The sequence below is a fragment of the Bemisia tabaci genome, chromosome 2 (genome assembly GCF_918797505.1).
Source record: "Bemisia tabaci chromosome 2, PGI_BMITA_v3".
In the NCBI taxonomy this organism is placed as follows: domain Eukaryota; kingdom Metazoa; phylum Arthropoda; class Insecta; order Hemiptera; family Aleyrodidae; genus Bemisia; species Bemisia tabaci.
In genome coordinates, this window is record NC_092794.1 from 33528948 (window position 1) to 33553312 (window position 24365).

General features: G+C 42.2%; 1 protein-coding gene across 8 annotated transcripts in view; it reads right to left on the minus strand.

The window, feature by feature from the left end:
- Window positions 1-24365, minus strand: part of LOC140224062 (uncharacterized) — a 526468-nt gene that overhangs the window by 112528 nt on the left and 389575 nt on the right. The window contains exon 1 of one of the 8 annotated variants that reach the window (XM_072297188.1): window positions 2114-2159. The exons of the other annotated variants lie outside the window; for them this stretch is intronic. Within the exon in view, the coding sequence (XP_072153289.1) occupies window positions 2114-2144 (31 nt within the window). The 5' untranslated portion in view covers window positions 2145-2159. Of the gene's footprint in view, window positions 1-2113; window positions 2160-24365 lie in introns of those variants that run through there. 8 annotated transcript variants of the gene reach the window in all.

Genomic DNA, 24365 nt, shown 5'->3' on the forward strand with positions numbered 1-24365 from the left:
AAGTTTCATATCTTTACCTCAATTAGGTCAAAAGTTAGAGGGGGGGGGGGAGGGGACTTCTCGAACACCCTGTATTTTCGACGAAATTTGTACTAAAATTATTTTCGACGGATTTTGGACTTAGAATATTTCAGGATACGGATCGGACTTTATCTTCTCGAAAGGAGTATGTATGTAACCTCTTCAACCAGCGGGTTATGCAAAAAAGCTCTTGTATGTTTCGGCTTCAATTTTTGGATTGTGCAACCGTGATTTTTGGACTTAGAATATTTTGTGCTGCGGGCGGAACAGTTCGCAGGTATCTTTCGGAATTGGACCCATATCTGAAGTTGGAGCAAAGGATCTCTTCCCGAGTTATTGTTAGATCATTCTTCATTGATTTCGGACTTCTAATATTTCCGATGGATTTAGGACTTAAAATATTTTCAATGATTTTAGGACTTAGAATATTTCAGGGACCGACCCTCTTAAAAATGATCGGTTGACGGTGTATCAGTTTGTCAACGGTGTTTTGGCGCGCCCTGCTAAAAATGAGTGTAATGCTAGCATTACACTCGTGAGTGTATAGCTAGCATTATGTGATTTGCACACAGAATTGCATTATGCTAGCATTACACGTACACTAGTTATACACTCTCGAGTATATAGCTAGCATTATACTAGCTATACACTCACGAGTATATAGTTAGCTTTCTACAAGCTATTAGCTACAGTGTAATGCTAGCATTACACTGGCATTATCCTAATTCTACACTCAGGAGTATTATCTTGACACTTCACTAATTATGTGCGCATTACAATTATGCTAGCTAGCACATCCCTAAATAACAATGCGCTGCCGTCCTTAAAAGGACGGCCCCGCGGGGGTGGCGCTGGGGCCGAGGAGAGAGGGCGGGGAAGCCTTGCGCCCTTATCCCACGGGGAGGCTTTCGCGATGTTCATTCTTCTTAACGAGACTACTGCAACCATCGGGGAGACAGATTTCTCGGGTATGCCCAAGTATATTGATATGAGGCTGTGAAAAAGAGAGCGCAACTTTAAACCGCTTCTAACTTATCAAATATAAATATTAAAAGAAAAGTGAAATCTCTAGAAGTAAATCATAAATACCTTAACAAGTGAGAAGAATAACGAGACAAGAACCATTCATCCGAGGCAGGCTTGGGCCCAGAGAAAACGGTAATCGCACATTGAAGAGCACGGCGCCATCTGGTGGCCGTGACTGGTAAACACTCATCACGCAGTTATACACTCATTAGTGTAATACCAGCATTACACTGGCACTGAACCACTTATACATTCAGCAGTATAAAGCTGAAAAAATGCTTGTTTCCGTATCGATGTCATTTGATGTCAATTGTATGCTCATGAAATAATGCAATGATCGTTCTCGCATTACAGAGTGCTATTATAATTTAGATAAGATTAAAGTTTAATCCTCTGATGAGAGTATCGTGTTTTATTGTCATGCGTATAAAGCACGCTGATGTTTTCTAAATACATGGAATTTCAAATTGTAAATTTTTTTGTTCACAATGCCTTTTTTTCCAATAAGAAAATAAAACAATAAAACACTTCTTTACTTCACATTTCTGCTTATAATGAGCCAGTTTGGCTGAATTTTTTTATTACATACTATGAGAGTCCTTGGTAAAATGAGTATACAGAATTTTTTTCAGATTTTTTTGAGCTCTTTGGCCTGAGAAATTTTACTTTAAAAACACCAAAAATTGAAGGTCTCAAAAACGTTATTTGAATCCGGGCCGTTGGCGCGAACGCCGATTTTTGACGTCACACTTTAGGTGACGACCCTTGGTTTATTCCGAGTCAGTCCGAACAATATGGCTGCTGCCCGGTTTGTTTATTTAGCGAAAGTTTCTATCTGTATATTGTGATTTAGTGGTAAAATTTGACGAGAAATTTGTTGAAACATTTGGTTTCGTCCGAAATTACCTAACTCTTTCTTGATGAAAAAAGGCGTTAAAGTTCGCTAAATTTTTTCACCGGGCGTCCGCGAGTGAGCATCGGCTATCGGAAACGACGGGCTCGTAAACAAACGAAGATTGATAACAGGAAGGATCCAAACAACTCGGAATCTTTTAATTTTTTTTACCTTTAAACCATTTCTGACTTCTACAAAGCATCTGACAATCAGTTTTATCGTATTTTACAGCCTGGAGCTAGAGTCTATCGGCTCATTGTGATGTGTATTCAGAGCATTCTGAAACAGAAAGTCAGTTCTCATAAGTTCACACCCAGACATTCTTTTCTTGGATCATTCGTTTTTCATTTTCGCCTCAAATCAAGTGTTTTGTAGTTTCCTTATCTGAAGTATGTGGTTTTGAATTCATACACGAGTTTGAAGTTCACCTTGGTTAGCATTAAAGCCTGTTGAGCCCTCAAACTTTACCGATATGATTACAGTTCAAGGTTCCTCTAATCCGTACCAAGTGATTACACATCAAAGATGTGTCTTATGGTTCTTCAAATTAACAGTTCAGAAGTAAATTAGTGACTACAGTAACTTAATCTACTCCTGCTCTTTCCTTCAGTGTTTGTTCGTGTCTGTTCTTTATACGTTACCACTCTAGTGCATACACCGGTAATGTAGGCCTCAAGGCATTCTCGAATTTTGAACACTTGGGATGATACAGTTTCTTTCGAGACGCCCAAAACCGGTCGCCGCGCCGTTTTGCTTAGAAGCGCCAGGTTGCGACTTCGCCATTTTTTAAAGTGGAAACCTTTAAAAATTCATATCTCCGCTGCATCTCAACCGATTTCAATGAACTTTTTTTTTAAAATGCTCCTCTTAAATAGAGCTTTCTAATGGTGTACCTTTAGTTTTCTGGGTTTACTTGGCTTGAAGGGGCACTTGCGCGGTTTTAGCAGTTTTTGATAGACACAAAAATGTTGTTTTTATTTTACCACGATCGTGGAATCGACGGAATCTGAACAAAAACCAGTCTAAATGAGAGTTCAGGTTCTCACCTTTCTAACGAGCACAAGATAATTCCGGGGAAACGTTTAGTTTCCGAGATATGACCGCTCAAAGTCGGTCACATACGCTTTTGCGCAATGTGAATACGTCTTATCACTGAATCATTCGCGAACTAGGGGTCCTTTACGTCCAATTTACGTTGAAATAATTACACAGAGCAATAAGGTGCCCAACACGAGCCGTTTTTTCACCTTCGGCTGCCGATGTGCGACGTTGCCATTTTTTACTTTCTTTTGTACGAAAAATCTCTGCAAAGAACTATATAAATGACGTAAGTGCCTCCTTAAGGTAAATAAAATCCAGAAACCTGAATTCCATCAGAAAGCTCTATTTGAGGGGCACATTTTAAAAAGAAGTTCATTGAAATTGGATGAAATGCAGCGGAGTTTAGCATTTTTAAGAGTTTTCACTTCAAAAAATGGCAACGTCGCACATCGGCAACCGAAGGCGAAATAACGGCTCGTGTTGGACACCTTATTGCTCTGTGTAATTATTTCAACGTAAATTGGACGTAAGGGACCCCTTGTTCGCGAATGATTCATAGTGATAAGACGTATTCACATTGCGCAAAAGCGTATGTGACCGACTTTGAGCGGTCTTATCTCGGAAACTAACCGTTTCCCCGGAATTATCTTGTGTTCGTTAGAAAGGTGAGAACCTGAACTCTCATTTAGACTGGTTTTTGTTCAGATTCCGTCGATTCCACGATTGTGGTAAAATAAAAACAACATTTTTGTGTCTATCAAAAACTGCTAAAACCGCGCAAGTGCCCCTTTAAGCCAAGTAAACCCAGAAAACTATAGGTACACCATTAGAAAGCAGAGCAGGAGCTCTTAAAGCAAAGAGCAGCTTATTTAAGAGGAGCATTTTAAAAAAAAGTTCATTGAAATCGGTTGAGATGCAGCGGAGATATGAATTTTTAAAGGTTTCCACTTTAAAAAATGGCGAAGTCGCAACCCGGCGCTTCTAAGCAAAACGGCGCGGCGACCGGTTTTGGGCGTCTCGAAAGAAACTGTATCATCCCAAGTGTTCAAAATTCGAGAATGCCTTGAGGCGTTTTTGGCCATTGTTTCACACACCTCTTTCCCAAACACGGCACCTTGCCGCCGCGTGTCGCGTTGGGTTTCCCTGGTCCGAGCGGCTAGCCCTAATCATCGGTCTAAGTGGGCACCGAGTGGACGCAGCGCTACGATCCGCGCCGTGCATAGATCGAATGCCCTCTCCGCATGTTTGTGGGTGCACGGTTAGAAATACGCCAAAACGGACGAAATTTGGATCCTTGGAGTCGTAATTCGGCAAAATCTACTAGGATTGACTATCCGCACTTACTTTTACGACACTACTGTGGATGGGCCATTCTGGAGGGCGCTACCCTGCTAAAAATGAGTGTAATGTTATAGAGATAGAAAATTTGACATGAGACCCCCTATTCATATAGTCTATCATTAGATGGGATTAAATTCTTAAGCAGCACCTGCAGGGGGGAGGGAGGGAAGGGCCGTAACAATTAAAGTGAGATCGATTTTGATTGGAAAAAGACGGTCATGGCACGTTCATATGATTTTATCTGAAATTACTGGTTGACGACAGGCCCTGTCAGAGGTAGCTCCAGACCAAGATGGCTAGAACTGGATAAAGTCATGCCAATGTGACGTATTGTGACGATTAGACCTTGCAACCTAGACGCAGGGTCATCTAAAGTCTCGGAAACCGCTCAGTTTCCTAGGAAATTCGACTTTTCCGAGAGAACGGAAAAACCGGCACGGAGCGAAGCGGAGCGCCGGTTTTTTAAACTATGTTTGAAGACATCACATCTCATTTTTCGATCACGTGGTTGATTTCTGGCATGAAAGGACGGACGCCATATTTGTCTTTCAAGCCAATATGCTGCTCAGTGCGCCCCTAAGCCCTGACTTGAGGTCACAAAAATTACGATTCCGTCGATTTGTGGCACTTTGTGGCTAATAACTAAACATATTCTGAATCTGGAGGGTGTTCTGAACAACATATCAAAAAATTATGTTGATATATTTTTTTAATCTACATTTGAAGATGCGTATATGGAATAAATCGAATTTTTGGCATCATCAAAGGAAGACCGGACTGAGAGGCCCTTGATTTAAGAAATTAAAAGGATCAACAGAATTTTTGTAAAGACAAACATACCTTATACCTAAACATTCTACCTTGTTCCGTTCTGTGTAGGGTAATATCAGTTATCACCCGTCATAACACATGATGCCCGCCGCTGGATCTCTGCTAATTGTGCATCCGCGCATGGTTCCATGATTTCCCCTCCCCTCCCTCCCCTTCCATAGCATTTTCATGTCAAGAAAGTAGGTACGAATTTTTTCTTCCCATCCATCCATTTCTTCAAGCCAGCGGTCATTGTTATTATCCGACGAAGTCGAATTTTCGTCCATGGGACACTGCACTGTGCGGCCTTTGGAAAGCTGTATTATCGCTCATGGGTCAAAGGAACTGCTCTATCCCATCGAAATTGAGGTTAGGATTCTTATTTTGTTTACGTGCTTCTCACTTGTCGGCCATTGAAGTTGATTTGAACTTTTACCGAAATTTGGGGACTTTCCAACGTAATGTTGAACTGATTTTTACCCTACTGAGATAATGTGGAGGCAAAGTTAGGGGAAGTTGGCTGATCTTGCGAGAAAATCGAGTGACCATTGAATTGACGTATGTAAAGATCCGAACTCCCCCCCCCCCCCCCTCTTGAAATTAGTTCGAAGTGATTTCTGCGATTTTTACGTAAAAGCGAATACAATTTGGTAATTTTTCCCTTTTTATTTTTTTCTTTACGATAATTTGAACTGGAGTAATGATGTTTCGAAAAAAGGTCAAATTTGACCTTGGACCAAATTTGGGATAACTCGATCAAAAATTAAGATATTGTTGTGCGGTTTGCGCCATGATTCTTAGTGTTAATGTAGTTTCCATTAATGTATCACAAGATAGGGGTTACCATTTGAAAAAAAAAGTTGGGCCCTCCGCCCCCTGAGAGAAGGGCAAAAATTTTGACCCCCCTAAAAGATGATCCTCTTTGAGATAGAAACATTCTCAAAGTTTAGTTTTTCTATCTCAAACCGTTCAAAAGGTAGAGGGGGGGGGGGGGAGCGGGACTTTTCGAACATCCTGTATATCGACGGTGAAACTACCAAACCACGTATCTCGGTTTGCGACGTCGCAAACTTCCTGTCATACTTTATTTTTTAAATGAAAAACTACTTAACATCCAGTCTTGAAAATTTCTGTGATTTTTCTTCTTTGTGCGGAGAAAATTCCGTGAAAAGGACGACGGACCGGTCTTATGGGAAAAGTGGGCCCGGTTAAATCGGCTGGTGTTTTGATATGTTGTAGGTCTTGACCCACTGATCAAAAGTGTCAATGGGCGTTTCTTCCGATCTCGAAGTTTTACCCCCCATTTTGGGGGTCAAAGTTGCCAATTCGGCGTATAATTGGTAGTTTTGACACCCGGATTTATTGGTTGCCTATAAGATTCTTTGATGGTTTCTTGAGTCTATTGTATCCTCTGAATAGGCTAGAGACCATTCAAACTCAAAAACTGAACAATTTTGCCTTATGGGGAAGGGGGGGGGGGGTGTTTACGCCACTGATTTCAGAGTCGGCGAGCCGCATTAAACCGATTCTTTCACTTGGCACTTTTCACCACCACCATCACTCATACATAATTCCAAGGGTCTATTTTAGCTAACACGCATTTCTGACTGAGCCCAATATTTCTATAAGCGACAGCTGATGGTGCAGATGATTCCTACGGCTGAGACTATATAATGTCGGTTGATTTCAAAAATATATCATCGAGGTGATTTTTTAAATGAAATCGCATATTATTATCGAGCATTAAACACTTTTGCAGAATGTCAAGAAAGGCAAGGAAGAAAACAAAGCTTTCGCAGAAAGGCAATATATATAATGCAATCAGTTCTGAAGGTATTTTACCAGTTCTGAGTTTTTCATTCTTTCAACTGGAGCTCCATAAGTAATGGATCAAATCCTGGAAGCTCTCAGTGCAGAAAGTGAGGCGAGCTTGCTGAGATTTTTTTACGTAATCAGAAAATCTAAGAAAAAAACAAGGTCATGTACCTCTTCTTTTTAATTTTTTTTCTTTTCAAAAGCAAATAACCCCTCCCCGCACCGAAATTCTGAAATGAATCAGGATATGCTGAAAATTGAATGATGTGTTGAATGGTATGAAGTTTTAATCGTCCTAGCCACGTTAAAAAGTGTCACTATACTAGTGTCAGTACCACACTGACCTATGCTGAGAGTTCCTATTCCGACGGAGGGTGCAGATTGAGAATAAGCCTCCTTTCTCATACAGCATATTCCGTGCTCCATCTCATTGGGATAAAAAAGTCTCCAAAACATGACGAAACCATCGGTCGAAACTCGCTAAATAGTACGGTGGCTAGTTGCAACTTAGTGGCAAATCGTGATACAGTTTAGCGGTTTTCAGGGGTCAAAGTAGATGACATTTTAAGAGTTTTGAGTCGAAGAGGCATTTCGAATTTAGTGGCAGATCCAAGATGGCGGCCATTCAAAATGGCGCCCGGGCGCGTACTTTGAGCCGCTATAGATCGAGATCCACTGAACCGATTTAATTTTTCTTTTTTTTGTTTAAAAGATAATTTAAAGGTAAATATAAAAAAATTACAAAATTTTTGATTTTGACTATATACAGGGTGTTTTTTCCACAAAAACCGGTTTTTCAGAAACCCAAAAATCGTTTACATTTAAATAACTTTTCAGGATGGGCGTACCAGCAATTTAAGATGTGTTTATTCCGAAAGTGCTTGTTTTTAGCTTTCCAACGGTATATTACACTATGGGTCTGTAATTAGCAGTTTGCGTAATATCTTAATCCGCGCGGCGGCGGCACGCGATGGACCTCCGAAATAGCAGTGTACCGCATACGCCATATCGCTCTAGTTCCGCTTCTACTGAACTGATTTCAGATTTTTTTGTTTTGTTCGGAAGGAGTATCAACGGAGAAATTTGAAGATAGCTAAGGAGGGTCTGAGCCCCCGACTCCTTTTTTATTCAATATAGAAAATGTCTATTTTTGTGCTATTCAGTGTTTTTTCCTTCTAGCACGTTGGCTTAGTGCCAAAAAAAGGGCAAAATGCTGCAAATCGTGTTATACCACTTTAGGAGGTCAAACAAGATGACATTTGAAGAGTTTTGAGTCGAAGAGGCATTTTCAAAATGGTGGCAGATCCAAGATGGCGGCCATTCCAAATGGCGGCCGGCGCGTACTTTGAGCCGCTATAGATCGAGATCCACTGAACCGATTTTATTTCTCATTTTTTGTTTGATAGATAATTGAAAGGTAAATACAACAAAATCACAAACTTTTTGATTTTGACAACATACAGGGTGTTTTTTCCACAAAACCCGGTTTTTGTGCATTGATAAAAAAGCTTTTAACCCATATATCTTTTAAAATCGCATTATTAAGGCCCCTTTAAATACTCGCCATGTAAAAGAGCGTCTTTTGAGCTTTCCAACGATATATTACATGATGGGTCTATAATTTAAGGTTTTCGCACCACTGCGATCCGCGCGACGGCGGCACAGCGCGGGCCTGCATAAATTAATCCAGGGGCATATGTTGAAAAGAAGCCTCCCGTGGAATAGTGAATGTAGCAAGTGTGAAAAGTGGCCTAATCTCTTCTTTTCGATGTGCAGAAAAATAATTTAGATGTTATCTAGCTCAATTTTGCGTTCAACCCCTCCAATTCAAGATGGCGGCCAAAATGGGGGCTCGGGGGTTGAAGATGTTGGAATTTGTTTTTGATGCCGTGTTAGGGGTCTATGACTATGTAACTTTGGTCGTAGAGTCCGAATTTGAGGTCCAAAATTGTCTCCGGCTCAAAGGGATGCCCAAAATCCAATATGGCCGCCAAAATTTCCACGATAGGGTCAAATCTCCGAAAGTTGTGTAAAACTGCCAAGTAGTATATCTTTCATAGGGTTTTCTGGGTCGTAAATTTCACCGATGAGGTCAGAATTTCACTACAGGTTTATTGAAGCCCAGAAATTTCAAAATGGCGGCCAACATGGCTGCCGCTCAGATAGTGAGAACGGTAGAGAAATTACCATGCATACAATGATGAATTTTCGTGCATGTTATGTACCCCGCTGATTCTGTGTGTAGTCATCAAGTACATCGGAGTGGTAGTGATAGTTGTCGGTAGCACATCTTGGACATGTTCAAGAACGTATTTCCTGATTTTTCCTAAGAAGATACTTTTCTCGCTTGAAGGACCAAATACAAAATTGCCAAGTAGTATATCTATAGTGAGTAGTAGTAAGTGTATTACAACTGCCAAGTAGTATATCTTTCATAGGGTTTTCTGGGTCGTAAATTTCACCGATGAGGTCAGAATTTCACTACAGGTTTATTGAAGCCCAGAAATTTCAAAATGGCGGCCAACATGGCTGCCGCTCAGATAGTGAGAACGGTAGAGAAATTACCATGCATACAATGATGAATTTTCGTGCATGTTATGTACCCCGCTGATTCTGTGTGTAGTCATCAAGTACATCGGAGTGGTAGTGATAGTTGTCGGTAGCACATCTTGGACATGTTCAAGAACGTATTTCCTGATTTTTCCTAAGAAGATACTTTTCTCGCTTGAAGGACCAAATACAAAATTCTGAATACAAAGGTCACCCTTGGGAGTTCAGCGGACAAAGGGGGATTCCAACTTTGGAGAGCGGGATTCTCACCACGATTTTAATTTTTTTTTTTTTTTTTTTATTTTTTTAAAATAAAATCAGATAGTAAGCTGAGATTTAAGATAAATCGATACCAAAAATTCCACCATCAGACAATCCCGCAATGACAGAAAGGTAACTTCTCTACCGTTCTCATTATCTGAGAGGCAGCCATGTTGGCCACCATCTTGGTTCTTAGAGAACTTTTATCGGCCTGTTTCGGTATTTGGACCTCATTTGTGGAATATGCGACCCAAAAATCCAATGCAGGGGCACCTCACTCGAGGATACGAGCCTCAACAAAATATTTCACTCCGCAACGGCAGCCAGATTGGCCGCCATTTTGAAATTTCTGGGCTTCAATAAACCTGTAGTGAAATTCTGACCTCATCGGTGAAATTTACGACCCAGAAAACCCTATGAAAGATATGCTACTTGGCAGTTTTACGCAACTTTCGGAGATTTGACCCTATCGTGGAAATTTTGGCGGCCATATTGGATTTTGGTCATCCCTTTGAGCCGGAGACAATTTTGGACCTCAAATTCGGACTCTACGACCAAAGTTACATAGTGATAGACCCCTTACACGGCATCAAAAACAAATTCCAACATCTTCAACCCCCGAGCCCCCATTTTGGCCGCCATCTTGAATTGGAGGGGTTGAACGCAAAATTGAGCTAGATAACATCTAAATTATTTTTCTGCACATCGAAAAGAAGAGATTAGGCCACTTTTCACACTTGCTACATTCACTATTCCACGGGAGGCTTCTTTTCAACATATGCCCCTGGATTAATTTATGCAGGCCCGCGCTGTGCCGCCGTCGCGCGGATCGCAGTGGTGCGAAAACCTTAAATTATAGACCCATCATGTAATATATCGTTGGAAAGCTCAAAAGACGCTCTTTTACATGGCGAGTATTTAAAGGGGCCTTAATAATGCGATTTTAAAAGATATATGGGTTAAAAGCTTTTTTATCAATGCACAAAAACCGGGTTTTGTGGAAAAAACACCCTGTATGTTGTCAAAATCAAAAAGTTTGTGATTTAGTTGTATTTACCTTTCAATTATCTATCAAACAAAAAAAGGAGAAATAAAATCGGTTCAGTGGATCTCGATCTATAGCGGCTCAAAGTACGCGCCGGCCGCCATTTTGAATGGCCGCCATCTTGGATCTGCCACCACTTTGAAAATGCCTCTTCGACTCAAAACTCTTCAAATGTCATCTAGTTTGATCCCTGAAAGCCGCTAAACTGTATCACGATTTGCCACTATTTGCCCTTTTTTGGTAATTAGCCACCGTACTAAAAGCCAGTTTCGCTGCCCGAGTTCGGTCGGCTTTTCGGCCCAGTTTTCGCCCCCCCCCCCCCCCCGGGGGGAGGGAGGGGAGGTATATTTTGAGCTGCATCTTAGTCGACCTTTCAAAAAGCAGCCTGAGTCATTTGCATAAAAAGTTCTCCAAAACATAATAGAAGCATTGGTTTGATCCGACCCGTGCAAGCCAATTTCGCTGCTCGAGTTCGATCGCACACATCCCCCCCCCCCCCCCCCCCCGCCCGGGGATGTATTCTGAGCTGCATCTTAGTCGACCTTTCAAGATGCAGTCGCAATCATTTGCATAAAAAATTCTCCGAAACATGGCGAAAGAATCGGTTTAATGCGGCTCGCCGACTCTGAAATCGGTGGCGTAAACACCCCCCCCCCCTTCCCCATAAGGCAAAATTGTTCAGTTTTTGAGTTTGAATGGTCTCTAGCCTATTCAGAGGATACAATAGACTCAAGAAACCATCAAAGAATCTTATAGGCAACCAATAAATCCGGGTGTCTAAACTACCAATTATACGCCGAATTGGCAACTTTGACCCCCAAAATGGGGGGTAAAACTTCGAGATAGGAAGAAACGCCCAGTGACACTTTTGATCAGTGAGTTAAGACCTACAACATATCAAAACACCAGCCGATTTAACCGGGCCCACTTTTCCCATAAGACCGGTCCGTCGTCCTTTCAAGGAATGATATTGATTTGGTCTACTTTAAAAAAATAAAATGTGAGCGTAGATTTTTAAACACCGCAAACGAGATACGTGGTTTGGTAGTTTCACCGTCGATATGACATTTTTCGGGGACCTAAAATAAAAAGGAGTAAGCAATGTCGCTCAACAGAAGAGTAGAAAAATTTCTTCGCCACCGGCTGGCTCGAGTAAATTCGGTACACCGCCTCTGAAAAAGGGGAGTGAGAAAGTTAATGCGTTGTAAACTTAGAAAGCAGCCGAGCAAGGAACACATGACCAGTTGGACTTTCAATCTTACCTCAACTTTCCCACGCCTCGCATGCGCACGCACACACTTATTAGTCCCCCACCTCCTCCGACGCACCACAACGAGCCATTATTTTCTTTTTCAGCCAGGTTCGCAAAGCATCAGGTCAAAGACAAGAGACAATTAGAAAAGTGGCATGTCTGGCGCGGAAACTGGCGGGAATTCTCTCAACACTGGAATATCGCAGACCATCTTTTAACTTTTTTCATGCTCATTTTTGTTAAGCAGTGTTTTCCTCCGACTGACGCTGCGATGTCGCGCGCGGCGCACGACCGGTCTCCCATTTGATCCCATGTACTGCTTTGGACGCTTCACTGCTCCCGGAGCAGTGCGGCGGCCGAACTGCGATACAGGGTTATTCAAAAGTTACGCACCACGGGCCATAACTTTAGTTCTAATTATGATATCGATTTGCGGTTTGTGGCGTCCTTCTTCATATCGAGGGGGAAGCTTTTTGAGGTACTTTTCAGTTCTTCACCCCCCCCCCCCCAGGGGGAGGGGGGGGCGGGGGGCAACTCAAAAATTTCAAATGGCAACCCCCATCATGTGATACATCGTTAGAAAGAGCATAAAAAAAGAAAATTTTTGGGGCAAACCGGAAGTCGATCCGACCCCCCTATCAAAAGTTAGGGGGGTCCAAAGGTTATTTAGGGGGTCCGTACCTTCATTTTTTAGAGTAGCTTCGGCGGCTCTTGGACATACCGTTTCTCTTTTCACAGAGTCCTCGAATACTCCAAGTCTGATAGGTACCGAAGTCTGAAATGATGCCCGAAACCACTGTAGAACTTGACGAGAACCCTTGAAACGTTGCGACCAGTCGGAGATCTGCAATGTAGGGACTGCCGCCCACTTTAAGGCCGGAAACATCCATAAAACCCCCGCTGCCCCCTCTTTTCTCGTTGCAGAGCTGGTAAGAACCGGGAAATTCGCCAGAAATGATGCCCCGGTTCTTACCAGCCCCCCGGGGGCTAAGACTTTTGAAAACTCACTTTAAAGTCGCAGGCTGCGTTTGCGTTAACATTGGCAAGAAGTTCCACTCGGATTTGATGCTAAGTTTGAAGCTCTTCTGTGACTTTTCGCATTTTAATGCAATGTTTCATTGTAACAGGCCCATCCCCCCTACGGGGGAGCTGTGGTGGCCCGGGGGCAATATGAAGACTTCGGTATCAGACTTGGAGTATTCGAGGACTCTGTGAAAAGAGAAACGGTATGTCCAAGAGCCGCCGAAGCTACTCTAAAAAATGAAGGTACGGACCCCCTAAATAACCTTTGGACCCCCTAGCTTTTGATAGGGGGGTCGGATCGACTTCCGGTTTGCCCCAAAAATTTTCTTTTTTTATGCTCTTTCTAACGATGTATCACATGATGGGGGTTGCCATTTGAAATTTTTGAGTTGCCCCCCGCCCCCCCCTTCCCCCTGGGGGGGGGTGAAGAACTGAAAAGTACCTCAAAAAGCTTCCCCCTCGATATGAGGAAGGACGCCACAAACCGCAAATCGATATCATAATTAGAACTAAAGTTATGGCCCGTGGTGCGTAACTTTTGAATAACCCTGTATATTATTCTACGCAATCAAATGGCAACCGGTGGCGGGCGGCGCTTCGCGACGGCTCCGAGCCAGTTTGGAGGAAAACACCGCTTTAGAATAATGGAACGGGCGAAAAAAGAACGCGAGGGTGGCGGGGGCGGGCGAGAGAGAGGATGAGAGAAGAGGGGGATTTGGGGCGCTATGAACTTAGGCGCTGCTCCTCGACTTCACCAGCCACAACCAGACTCAAAGGACTCGACCCTTCTTAAAAGGGGGGGGGGGGGGGGGTAACTCTACCAGCGGAAGTATGAATTTTTGGGGAAAAAGAGGCGAGGAGCCTTCCGCTGCTCCTCGAGGCGAAAAGTAGATAGGGCACGATGACAAAACGAACTACACACCATGACAATTTCGACGGACACTTTTATTCTATACTTTCGATAGACTCATTACACTAATAAATCACAGTAAGAACAGAAAGAATCAGAACACCATCAGAACCACACACAAAACACTCTCTCAAACCTACACGCGGCTTCCGCGCGGAGTACGTTTAAACACGGCGTGGTGGGCCGATTCGCGGCCTGGCCAGGATCGCTGGTGAGCTAAGACGGGACTGATTTCAGAGATTTCCTGAAAATTGCGAGTACCGTCGCTTTAGTTTCCCTTTTCCCCTGCGGCCCAATCCTCCGGGCCAATCAGGACCTTACACGGGACTCTGATTTTCCGGGCTGACTGCGTCCACGTGGGAACCGAGGAGCTAAGACTCTGTATGACGTCATTTTGTCTCATCCTCGCAATTTTCAGCTGAGCTGTTGTCTGAACGGGAAACACAGAGCATCGTTTCTAACCGCGATGCTTGTTTTTCCCATGCAGGCACAGACCCAGACTCTGCGTCTCAGCAATATGGTTTTATAGGTGATTGAGTCTACTCAGCGACTCTTGCAATAAGTAACGAGCGCATTTTCGTATCTGACGCCGTTGCTGTTGGAACCCTATTGTCGTACAGTGCTGCCCTCTATGGGCTCTCTTTGTCAACTGTGTACTCTTACTCTCTCTCTCTCTCTCTCTCGCCATGTTCCCGTTCGTTCATCACCTACCGCTGTACGTTTTCATGTCGAATAAACCTGTCGTCTCCAAGCTAGACTAATTCTGAAGTTCTTTCATCCGTTTTTTTTCCTCTAGGAAACCTACAGGTTATGGGTCTCCAGTTACGTTTTCTCCTCTTTCCGCGATGATCGGGATGTAATGTGCAATGTACGCGAACGAAAGTCTAGATTGTGATTGATTGTGATTGAGCCTAAAATTTGTGCCGGGACTACCTCGTGCCTCGTGCGTTGGATTGTGTCGATTGTCGGATTGAAACAGAGTTGGATTGTGTCGATTGTCGGATTGAAACAGATTGTGCTTGAACGATACGATGGCAGATAATGATACGGAATATAAAAGCAACATACATACCGCCTTTAACACACAAAAACTATTTTGCATGGGCTCTTCGGGCAAAGGCCGAACTCATACAAGCAAATGTGTGGTGCGCCATTGAACCAGGCTTTGGTGACTCGGAACTTGATGATCTCAACCTTGACCAGCAACGGCTGAACCGGAAAGTTATCGCTTTCCTGTACAAAAATGTAAGCGATAGTTATCTCAGCGATATAGCTGATTGTACGTTGGCGAAAAATGCCTGGATTGTTTTAGCAGAAATCCATACGAAGGTAAGCTTTCTGCAAGGCTTGAGACACTTACGCTCTCTCTTCACTATGTCCTTTAATGACTCCGAAGAAATCCATGAATATGTCGCACGCGTCCAGTGCCAGTATCAACACGCGAAATCTTCTGGCTGGGACTTAACGGATAGGCAACTGGCAGGAATCATTCTTCTGGGGCTTCCGCCGAAGAAATACGAAACCTTGATCGAGCAACTGGGGAAACAAGAAAACTTGACTGTAAGGTTGGTGAAGTCCAGACTACTGGAGGAAGGGAACGAGCAACGCAAATCTGACGAGACGGTGGCTTTGGTGAACAAGCGTGGTGGAAATCGTAGACAGAATTCCAGTGGGAACGCCACTAAAAGAAATCAACGAAATGCAGGTGACGGCAAATGTTATGTTTGTGGTGAGTCAGGCCATATTTCCAAATTTTGTCCTCAAATTAAATGTTACAGATGTAAAGAAATGGGTCATTGGGCCAATGATTGTACCACTAGTGCTAAAAATCCCGACTTTGAAACTTACTCGTCACAAGACGACTCCAAAAGTAGGGATAACAGCGATAAAACCAATAAGAAAAAGTTTGCGTGTATCTCATGCGCGTTAGTATCTCCTAAAATATGTTCAACTGAATGAATAGTAGATTGTGCTGCCACAGACCATATTTGTAATGATAAGAGCATGTTTTCTAACCTGAAATCGTGTGAGGGTGCGATTTCCATGGGGAAAGGCACCGCTGAGGTGAAAGGTTATGGAACGGTAGATCTGAGTGCTAACTCAAAGTGTGGAGGGAACGAATTCGCAGTGACGGACGCACTGTACGTTCCTGATTTCAATTTTAACCTCATGTCAACGGTTAAATTGAGTGAGAAAGGTATGAAGGTAATATTAGATCGTGAAACAGCTAAAGCTTATTTGAATGATGAACATGTTTTTACTGCACCCCTGATTGATGGTTTATACAGACTTAAGGTTAAGAATAATGCAAATTTGTCAACAGCTAATGTAATCAGTGCTAGTAATTCAACCCCTGAGATTAAAGATGGTACTGCATTAAGAAGTGTTGGAATGTGGCACCATAGACTTGCTCATCTAAACGTTAAGAATGTGGAAAGATTAAGTGTTCTTAAATCTCAAGGTAAAATGACCAATTGTGATGTGTGTATTCAAGGCAAGATGACAAAGAAAGGTTTCCCAAACATAGTGAGAGAAAAACTGCAAAACCTCTGGAATTGATACACACTGATTTACTAGGTAAATTACCCTTATCACTTGGAAAGACTCAATATATTATCACCATTGTAGATGACTATTCCAGGCATCTGACTGTTAAGTTTCTCAAAAGGAAGAGTGAAACGTTCAATGCATTTATAGAATATCAGAGGGACGTTGAACTGCTGCACGATTCAAAAATTAAAAGTATTCAATCAGATAACGGCGGAGAATATATAAGCCATGAATTTGATAATTATCTGAAATCGAAAGGTATTATTCATAGGAAGACTGTTCCCTACTGTCTCCCACAAAACGGAATAGCAGAACGCACCAATAGAACTATTCTTAATGCTGTTAGGTGTTGCTTAGAGTCCCTTTATACCCAGAGTTAAGACAACTCGATTATCAGCTGACTGGCAGCCGGCCTTGGCTGGCCATGGAGGCCGAAACGAGTGCACCCAAACGAACGATATTGAGGGATAAGGATCAGGAATCCTGCGATGTCTGTCAAACAAAAACAACAACATCAACAAATTGATCAATTAAAAAGAAAATGAGATTGGTTTGTGAATAATTTCTTAATCTATTTTCATTTTGGATCGATGGAAATAATAATTTACTCTTGATGAACCACAATTAGGTAATATTTTCATTATTCTTGTTCACATTCGAGGTACCGCCATCTTGGTGCACTCGTTTCGGCCTCCATGAGCGAGAACCAATCAGAATTGGATTTTTTTTTAGGCCACTTTCAGCCCAACCAAAAGTGAGTTGTCTTAACTCTGGGTATAAAGGGACTCTAGTGTTGCTTGATTGAATCTGGAATGCCTAATGAATTTTGGGCTGAAGCAGATGCTAGAAATTTATGTCCTTCTCGATCCATTGATTTCAAAACACCAAATGAGTTATGGTTAAATAAGAAACTTAGTTCTGCAGACCAAGTTTTTTGGTTGTCAAGCATGGATGCACGTTCTTGGGTCAAAGCTGCAATCCAGAGCTGTAGAATGCATTTTTCTAGGTTACGAAAAGAATACCAAAGGGTACAGACTATGGTTGCCAAATGAGCGAAAAATTAAAATTGCTCACAATATTACCTTTTGTGAAAATGTTTTTCCTCTTAAACTAAATGCCCCGAAAAGAACAAATAGAATTGTTAGATTAGAGGATATGGATGAAGATAATGATTTTGTAACAATAAATAATGAACAATCAACAAACAATAATGATAATACCCGATCTACAAACTATAATGAGGATGATTCAAATTCTGAGGTGGAATTTGAACAATTGAGTGAGGATGATGATGAAAGTGAAGTTCATACTGAACTTAACCCTGATTCACTTTCTGAACCCTCCCCACAGCCAATCAGGGGATCGGAGAGAAGTCGCAAAACCAAAAATTGTCCTTGCGGCTGTGTGAGTGCACTTATCAGTCATGACAATAATCATAAGTTTATGGAATGCCATTTAGAGCCCAAAAATGTAACTGAAGCTATGAATAGCATAGATGCACCCAAGTGGAAGCATGCTATGGATGAAGAAATACAAAATTTGTTAAATAAAAACACTTATGAAATTGTTGATAGACCTAAGGGGAAGAATGTCATTAGTTGTAAATGGGTATCGAAACGTAAAACTGCACTTGATGGAAGTACTCCTCGCTTTAGAGCTAGGTTAGTTGCACGAGGATTTTCTCAAATCCCTGGTATAGATTTTAATGATACTTATGCACCTGTCGTTAAAAAGAAAACCATTAGACTGTTGATAGCGTTATCAGTACAACTCGAATGGGATAGGGAGTATCTCGATGTAATGGCTGCTTACCTGAATGGCAATCTCTCCGAAGAATTGTACACGGAACAACCACCTATGTATGAAGATGATAAAGAAAATAAAGTGTGCAGATTACGCAAAGCCATTTATGGGCTCCGTCAAGGCGCAAAGGAATGGCACAATTTTTTAGATGACATTCTGATAGGTTTAAGAATGAAATGACTTAAGAAAGACCCTTGTGTTTATGTTAATGTTGATGAGAACCTGGTTGTATTTATTTATGTCGATGATCTGGGAATAACTGGAACTAAAGTTAAGATTGTTTGGCTAAAAGGCGCACTCAATGGCGAAATCCAATTTAGAGCAATGGGAGAACTGACAAACTTCCTTTCTGTAAGAATAAGGACTGAACATAACACTGTAATGCTAGATCAAAGTCACTACATTGATCAACTGTTGACAACTTTTGGAATGTCAGATTGTAAAGGCAGATGTTATCCTTTAGAAGCCAATAGAATGAATGGAAATAATGGAGCAGAAAATTTCAATAAAACATTATATCGTCAGGCTGTTGGTTCCTTGTTGCATCTCTCTCACTCAGCGAGACCAGACATAAGCTTTGCGGTGTGCAAGGTAAGCCAAAAATGTGAAAATCCAACAACAGACGATTGGCTGGACATTAAACACATTTTAAGGTATCTAAAATTTTCAAAAGATTTTGTATTAAAATACGTTAAGAATGATGAGCCTGTTAAATTTTTTTCTGATTCAGATCTAGGAAATAACAAACTTGATAGAAAATCAATTTCTGGCGTTGTAGCCACCCTAGGTAAAGGTCCTATAATCTGGTTAGCCAGGAAACAGACTTGTGTGGCTGACTCAACAGCAGTGGCTGAATATTACGCTATTTATGAAGCTGTTAAAGAGATAAGATGGGCGTCACAAATCTTGTTCGAATTAGGCATGGGAAGGTATGCCCCCGAACCATGCTCATTATTTTCTGACAACGAGACAGCAATTTCTATGAGTAAGACATGGGAAGTTTCCGAAAAGACAAAGCATGTCGACTTAAAATACTATTATATTGAGGATATGAGTGAAAAGGGGAGGGTCAATTTAAAATTTGTGCCAGGTAAAGAAAATCCTGCAGACCTTTTTACTAAACCTTTGAATGGAGCCAGAACCAAATTCCTTTGTAACTTAATCAATGTGATTAAGGCTCCTTAAAATTTAATCCATGTTAAATTGTTTTCTTTTAGAGTGTAACTCACTTTTGCGCTGTATTTTAATCTTTACATTTCTAGGAACTTTTACTGTCACTTTGTTATGTTAAGCTACGTGCACTTAGCGCGAAAGAGGTTGTTCCAAAAACGCCGATTTTGGCCCCCCCCTGGATTTGGCCCAAACTTTGCTCAGATGTTGTACTAAGTGTCCCCGATGCTTGGGCAAAATTTCAGCCCCCTCGGATAATAAGGGGGGAGGGGGCAGGGGGGCAAAGTTGCAATTTTTTTAAAACTTTAAAAATCGATATCTCGCGAACGGTTTGAGTGTAAGTGTTGCGGTTTGCGCTAAAAAACGTCAAAAAATTTTTTCTACAAGATTATAAATGCTGTTTGCACGGTTGCGTAATTTATCGCGGTCATAAATCGATTTTTTCGATTTTGACGTTTCGACTTTTTTTAGTTTTTCGCCTCTCCTCTCTTTGGAATCGTTGCTACGTGAATGAAAACCTGTTGAGGTGATTCTCCATAAAATTCTGCATCTACTACACTTTGTTTGACCTTGGGGAAACGATTCGTTCGTGAGTTACAGCGATTTTTCTGCGCGTTACCGGTTACGCGCGGGCGGCATATCGGCGGCGCTCCATCCCGCGCGGACAAGGCAGAGGTTGTTTCACCGCTATAGAGCCTCATATTCATGCTGTAGGCTGTAATTATCGATATTTTCTCCTCCCCCACCCTTCCCCTCCAATAAATATTTTTTTTATACTTCGTTATACAGGGTATGCCAGACCACCCGTAACAGGTCTTTTTCTCGGTTTGTTTAGGTAGTACGAAGTGGGGGACTGCGGGGTTGAACAGGGAATTGACCCCAAGGAATCCGAATTTCACGGCCCCGAAACCCCCCTAGCCACCCTCGGGGGGTAAAAGGGGGAGGCACAATGTCTCCCGACTTTTGGGATCGTGACCCCCTCTTTACCTCCCAAGGGGGGCATGGGGGGTTTCGGGGCCGTGAAATTCGGATTCCTTGGGGTCAATTCCCTGTTCAACCCCGCAGTCCCCCACTTCGTACTACCTAAACCAACCGAGAAAAAGACCTGTTACGGGTGGTCTGGCATACCCTGTATAACGAAGTATAAAAAAAATATTTATTGGAGGGGAAGGGTGGGGGAGGAGAAAATATCGATAATTACAGCCTACAGCATGAATATGAGGCTCTATAGCGGTGAAACAACCTCTGCCTTGTCCGCGCGGGATGGAGCGCCGCCGATATGCCGCCCGCGCGTAACCGGTAACGCGCAGAAAAATCGCTGTAACTCACGAACGAATCGTTTCCCCAAGGTCAAACAAAGTGTAGTAGATGCAGAATTTTATGGAGAATCACCTCAACAGGTTTTCATTCACGTAGCAACGATTCCAAAGAGAGGAGAGGCGAAAAACTAAAAAAAGTCGAAACGTCAAAATCGAAAAAATCGATTTATGACCGCGATAAATTACGCAACCGTGCAAACAGCATTTATAATCTTGTAGAAAATATTTTTTAACGTTTTTTAGCGCAAACCGCAACACTTACACTCAAACCGTTCGCGAGATATCGATTTTTAAAGTTTTAAAAAAATTGCAACTTTGCCCCCCTGCCCCCTCCCCCCTAATTATCCGAGGGGGCTGAAATTTTGCCCAAGCATCGGGGACACTTAGTACAACATCTGAGCAAAGTTTGGGCCAAATCCAGGGGGGGGCCAAAATCGGCGTTTTTGGAACAACCTCTTTATTTTGTCTCAAGGGGAAGTCCTAATAACTCAAAATTCCATTTTATTGTGAGACGCAAAATTTTTTTTTCAAAACCTTTTATTGTGAGACGTAAAATTTTTTCAAAAACTCAAGATATGTCCATGTAAAAATTTTAGCCTCAAGGGGAAGTGTTGGAACCCTATTGCCGTAGGTACAGTGCTGCCCTCTATGGGCTCTCTTTGTCAACTGTGTACTCTTACTCTCTCTCTCTCGCCATGTTCCCGTTCGTTCATCACCTACCGCTGTACGTTTTCATGTCGAATAAACCTGTCGTCTCCAAGCTAGACTAATAAGTTCTTTCATCCGTTTTTTTTCCTCTAGGAAACCTACAGTTGCAACAGTAGTTGATGACTGGGGATCGTTGTCTCTTCTTTGTTATTGATAAGAAATAAAAGATGTGATACAAAAGTACAAGTTGAATTTTAAATATACTTTTATCCAAAAGTCAATCCGTCCAACATGGTAGCAGAGCGTGGTGTATTCTGTAACAAACAAGGAAAGTGTTCGAAAAAGTTAACAGAAATACTCCGCGTCGTATTAGCAGTTTACTCAAAGCGCATATCGAAAGACATCATGGTGTGCCGGTTGTGCCTACACACGTACTCCTCAACCTCGTGTCGTCTGATCGTTTTCTTTGTCGTAACGACTATGGATATAGAAAATTTCATAAAAATACCGATCTTCAATGGTACGAATTATGCAAATTGGAAATTTCGTCTCACAAAGTTTCTAGAGCTGACGAGTGTCACAGAGCAATCACTCTCGATGCATGACCTGCAGCAGGAGTAACCGAAGATGAATGGCGACCGATGCAGACAAAAGCGACTAGTTTCCTGATCAACACCGTGGCGGACTCTCAACTAGAGTTAATTAGTGAGAAGGTAACACTAAGACTTGTGATACTTAAGCTTGACTCTTCGTACGCCGTACACAGAACATCGAGGAAAGTGAACGTAAAATGCAAACTGTTTGAAGTTAAATTAACAGTTAATGAGAAACCTGAAGATTTCTTCTCTAACTTTGAAAAAGCCTTAAATGAATTGCAATCAACAGGCGAAAGTATCACTGAGGAAGAAAGACTGATTTATCTTCTTCTAGCTTTGTGTGGTTACCAGCCCTTATCACCTGTCATGGCGCCAACCACTGCTCTCTCCTGATTGGCTGTGGGCATTCATCAGCATTATCCGTTTGGGCTTGGGCCACGCCGGCCGCCCTTTCCGTGCATTTTCCGTTCTTTTGTATTTTCCAACAATACACTCATATTTCCATCATCATATTCGTGTAGTTGTTTGTGCCCACCACCACCACATCACAGGGCGACGAGGATAAATTCGATTTAAAGTGAAAAGTTCGGAAACTTAATGCGTGATGTTCATGGCCAAACGGATACCGGGTATCAAAATGGCCGCACCACGCGAACTTTTGAATCGCTATTTTAATCTCGTGTACGAAAATCGAGTAATCGTGTTTTAAACACATCTGAACTGTTTCTGTGATATTAGCTTTTAAAGTTGTTTTAAACCTTTTAAATTTGTATTATGTTGGCGCGGACTGTATAACTCCAACATTCCTTCAAGTGTCGGTGGCCCAAAGCAAGTACTGTCAATTTTAATTTTTAAATCTATTTCTGTGATCCTGCGTCGTATTCCTTGATTAATTATGTCATCGAACCCGAAAGTTAAGCCTCCCCAGTGCTTCCCGTTAGATCAGCACTTGGAAACCAACTGGAAGCGGTTCAAGTCCCGTCTTGAGCATTACTCAGTGGCTATCAAGTTAGCGGAACAAGACAAAGCAGTGCACGTGGCCATCATCCTGAATCTTTTCAGAGATGAGGTGTACGATCTGGTTCTCACATTAAAACCAACTGGTCTTGATGATGCGGCAGCAGTCATTAAAGTGTTGGACGATTACATCAAACCTAAGCGCAACCTAATTAATGTTCGCTTCATGTTCAATTCACGCAACCAACAAGAATTGGAACCGTTTGAATCCTTCTTTCTGGACATTCAAAAGCTAGCTGAAAAGTGCGAGTTTGGCGACCTTAAAAGCTCCCTTATTCAAGACCGTGTAGTAATCGGCATCACCGACCAGAAGTTACGGGAGAGGCTTCTAGGCGAAGAAAAATCTTTGGATGAGGTGGTCCAAATCTGCCGTGCTGTGGAAGCTGGACGAAGCAGAGCTAAAGATGTTAAGCAACCTGGTGCAGTGGCGACATCTGAAGTATTTTCTGTGGCAAGAAAACCAATCGAGCAGAGTGGTCCAGGAAAGGGACGCTTTCAGCAGAAGCAGCAGAATAACTCATGTCAAAGCTGTGGACACCGCAATCAACCGAATCAATCTGGTAACCGTCACCAACAACAGTTCTTCAAGACACCATGTCGTAAGTACAATAAGACCCACAAATATGGTTGCTGCCCAGCGTTTGGTAAGAAATGCATTAATTATAACGAATCTAATTATTTTGCCAGCGTTTGCCCCAAAGTGAAGAAACAGGTTGATTTTTGTAATTGTATTAATGATTGTAGATGTGTCAATTAGGGGTGTTCAAACGAATTCTTACCGGAACACTATCGACATCGTCTCTTATTGAAACTGGCGGCAGTACCGACAGTGGCCATGATATCGACAACAGCCGGCCTTATCGGAGTTTTGAGAGCTCGCACTCAATATATTGTTGCCCCGTGTGTTGGTTTATCAGATTGCCTGGCGCGGCGGCGCGTAAAATAGATGTACAATTGGCAACAGCTTATTTTCGCCAGCTCCGAAAACTCTGATCGCTATCGGTAAGAGCGCTCTTATCGTAACTTTTTCTTAACGGAACTGTTTCGGTGGCTTACCGACAACCGATTGAACAGCCCTAGTGTCAATGATGAGTATGTTGTAAACATTTCTGTTGTTTCGGCTGAGGGCCTCAATTCTAGAGATTGGTTTGAAACTATACAGGGTTATCCAAAAGTCACTGACCACCCCTGTAACTTTTTTCCAAATTGAGATAGAAGTTTGAAACTTTGGGAATGTTCCTCGGTCTAAGGTAGCAACTTTTTGGTCCCCCA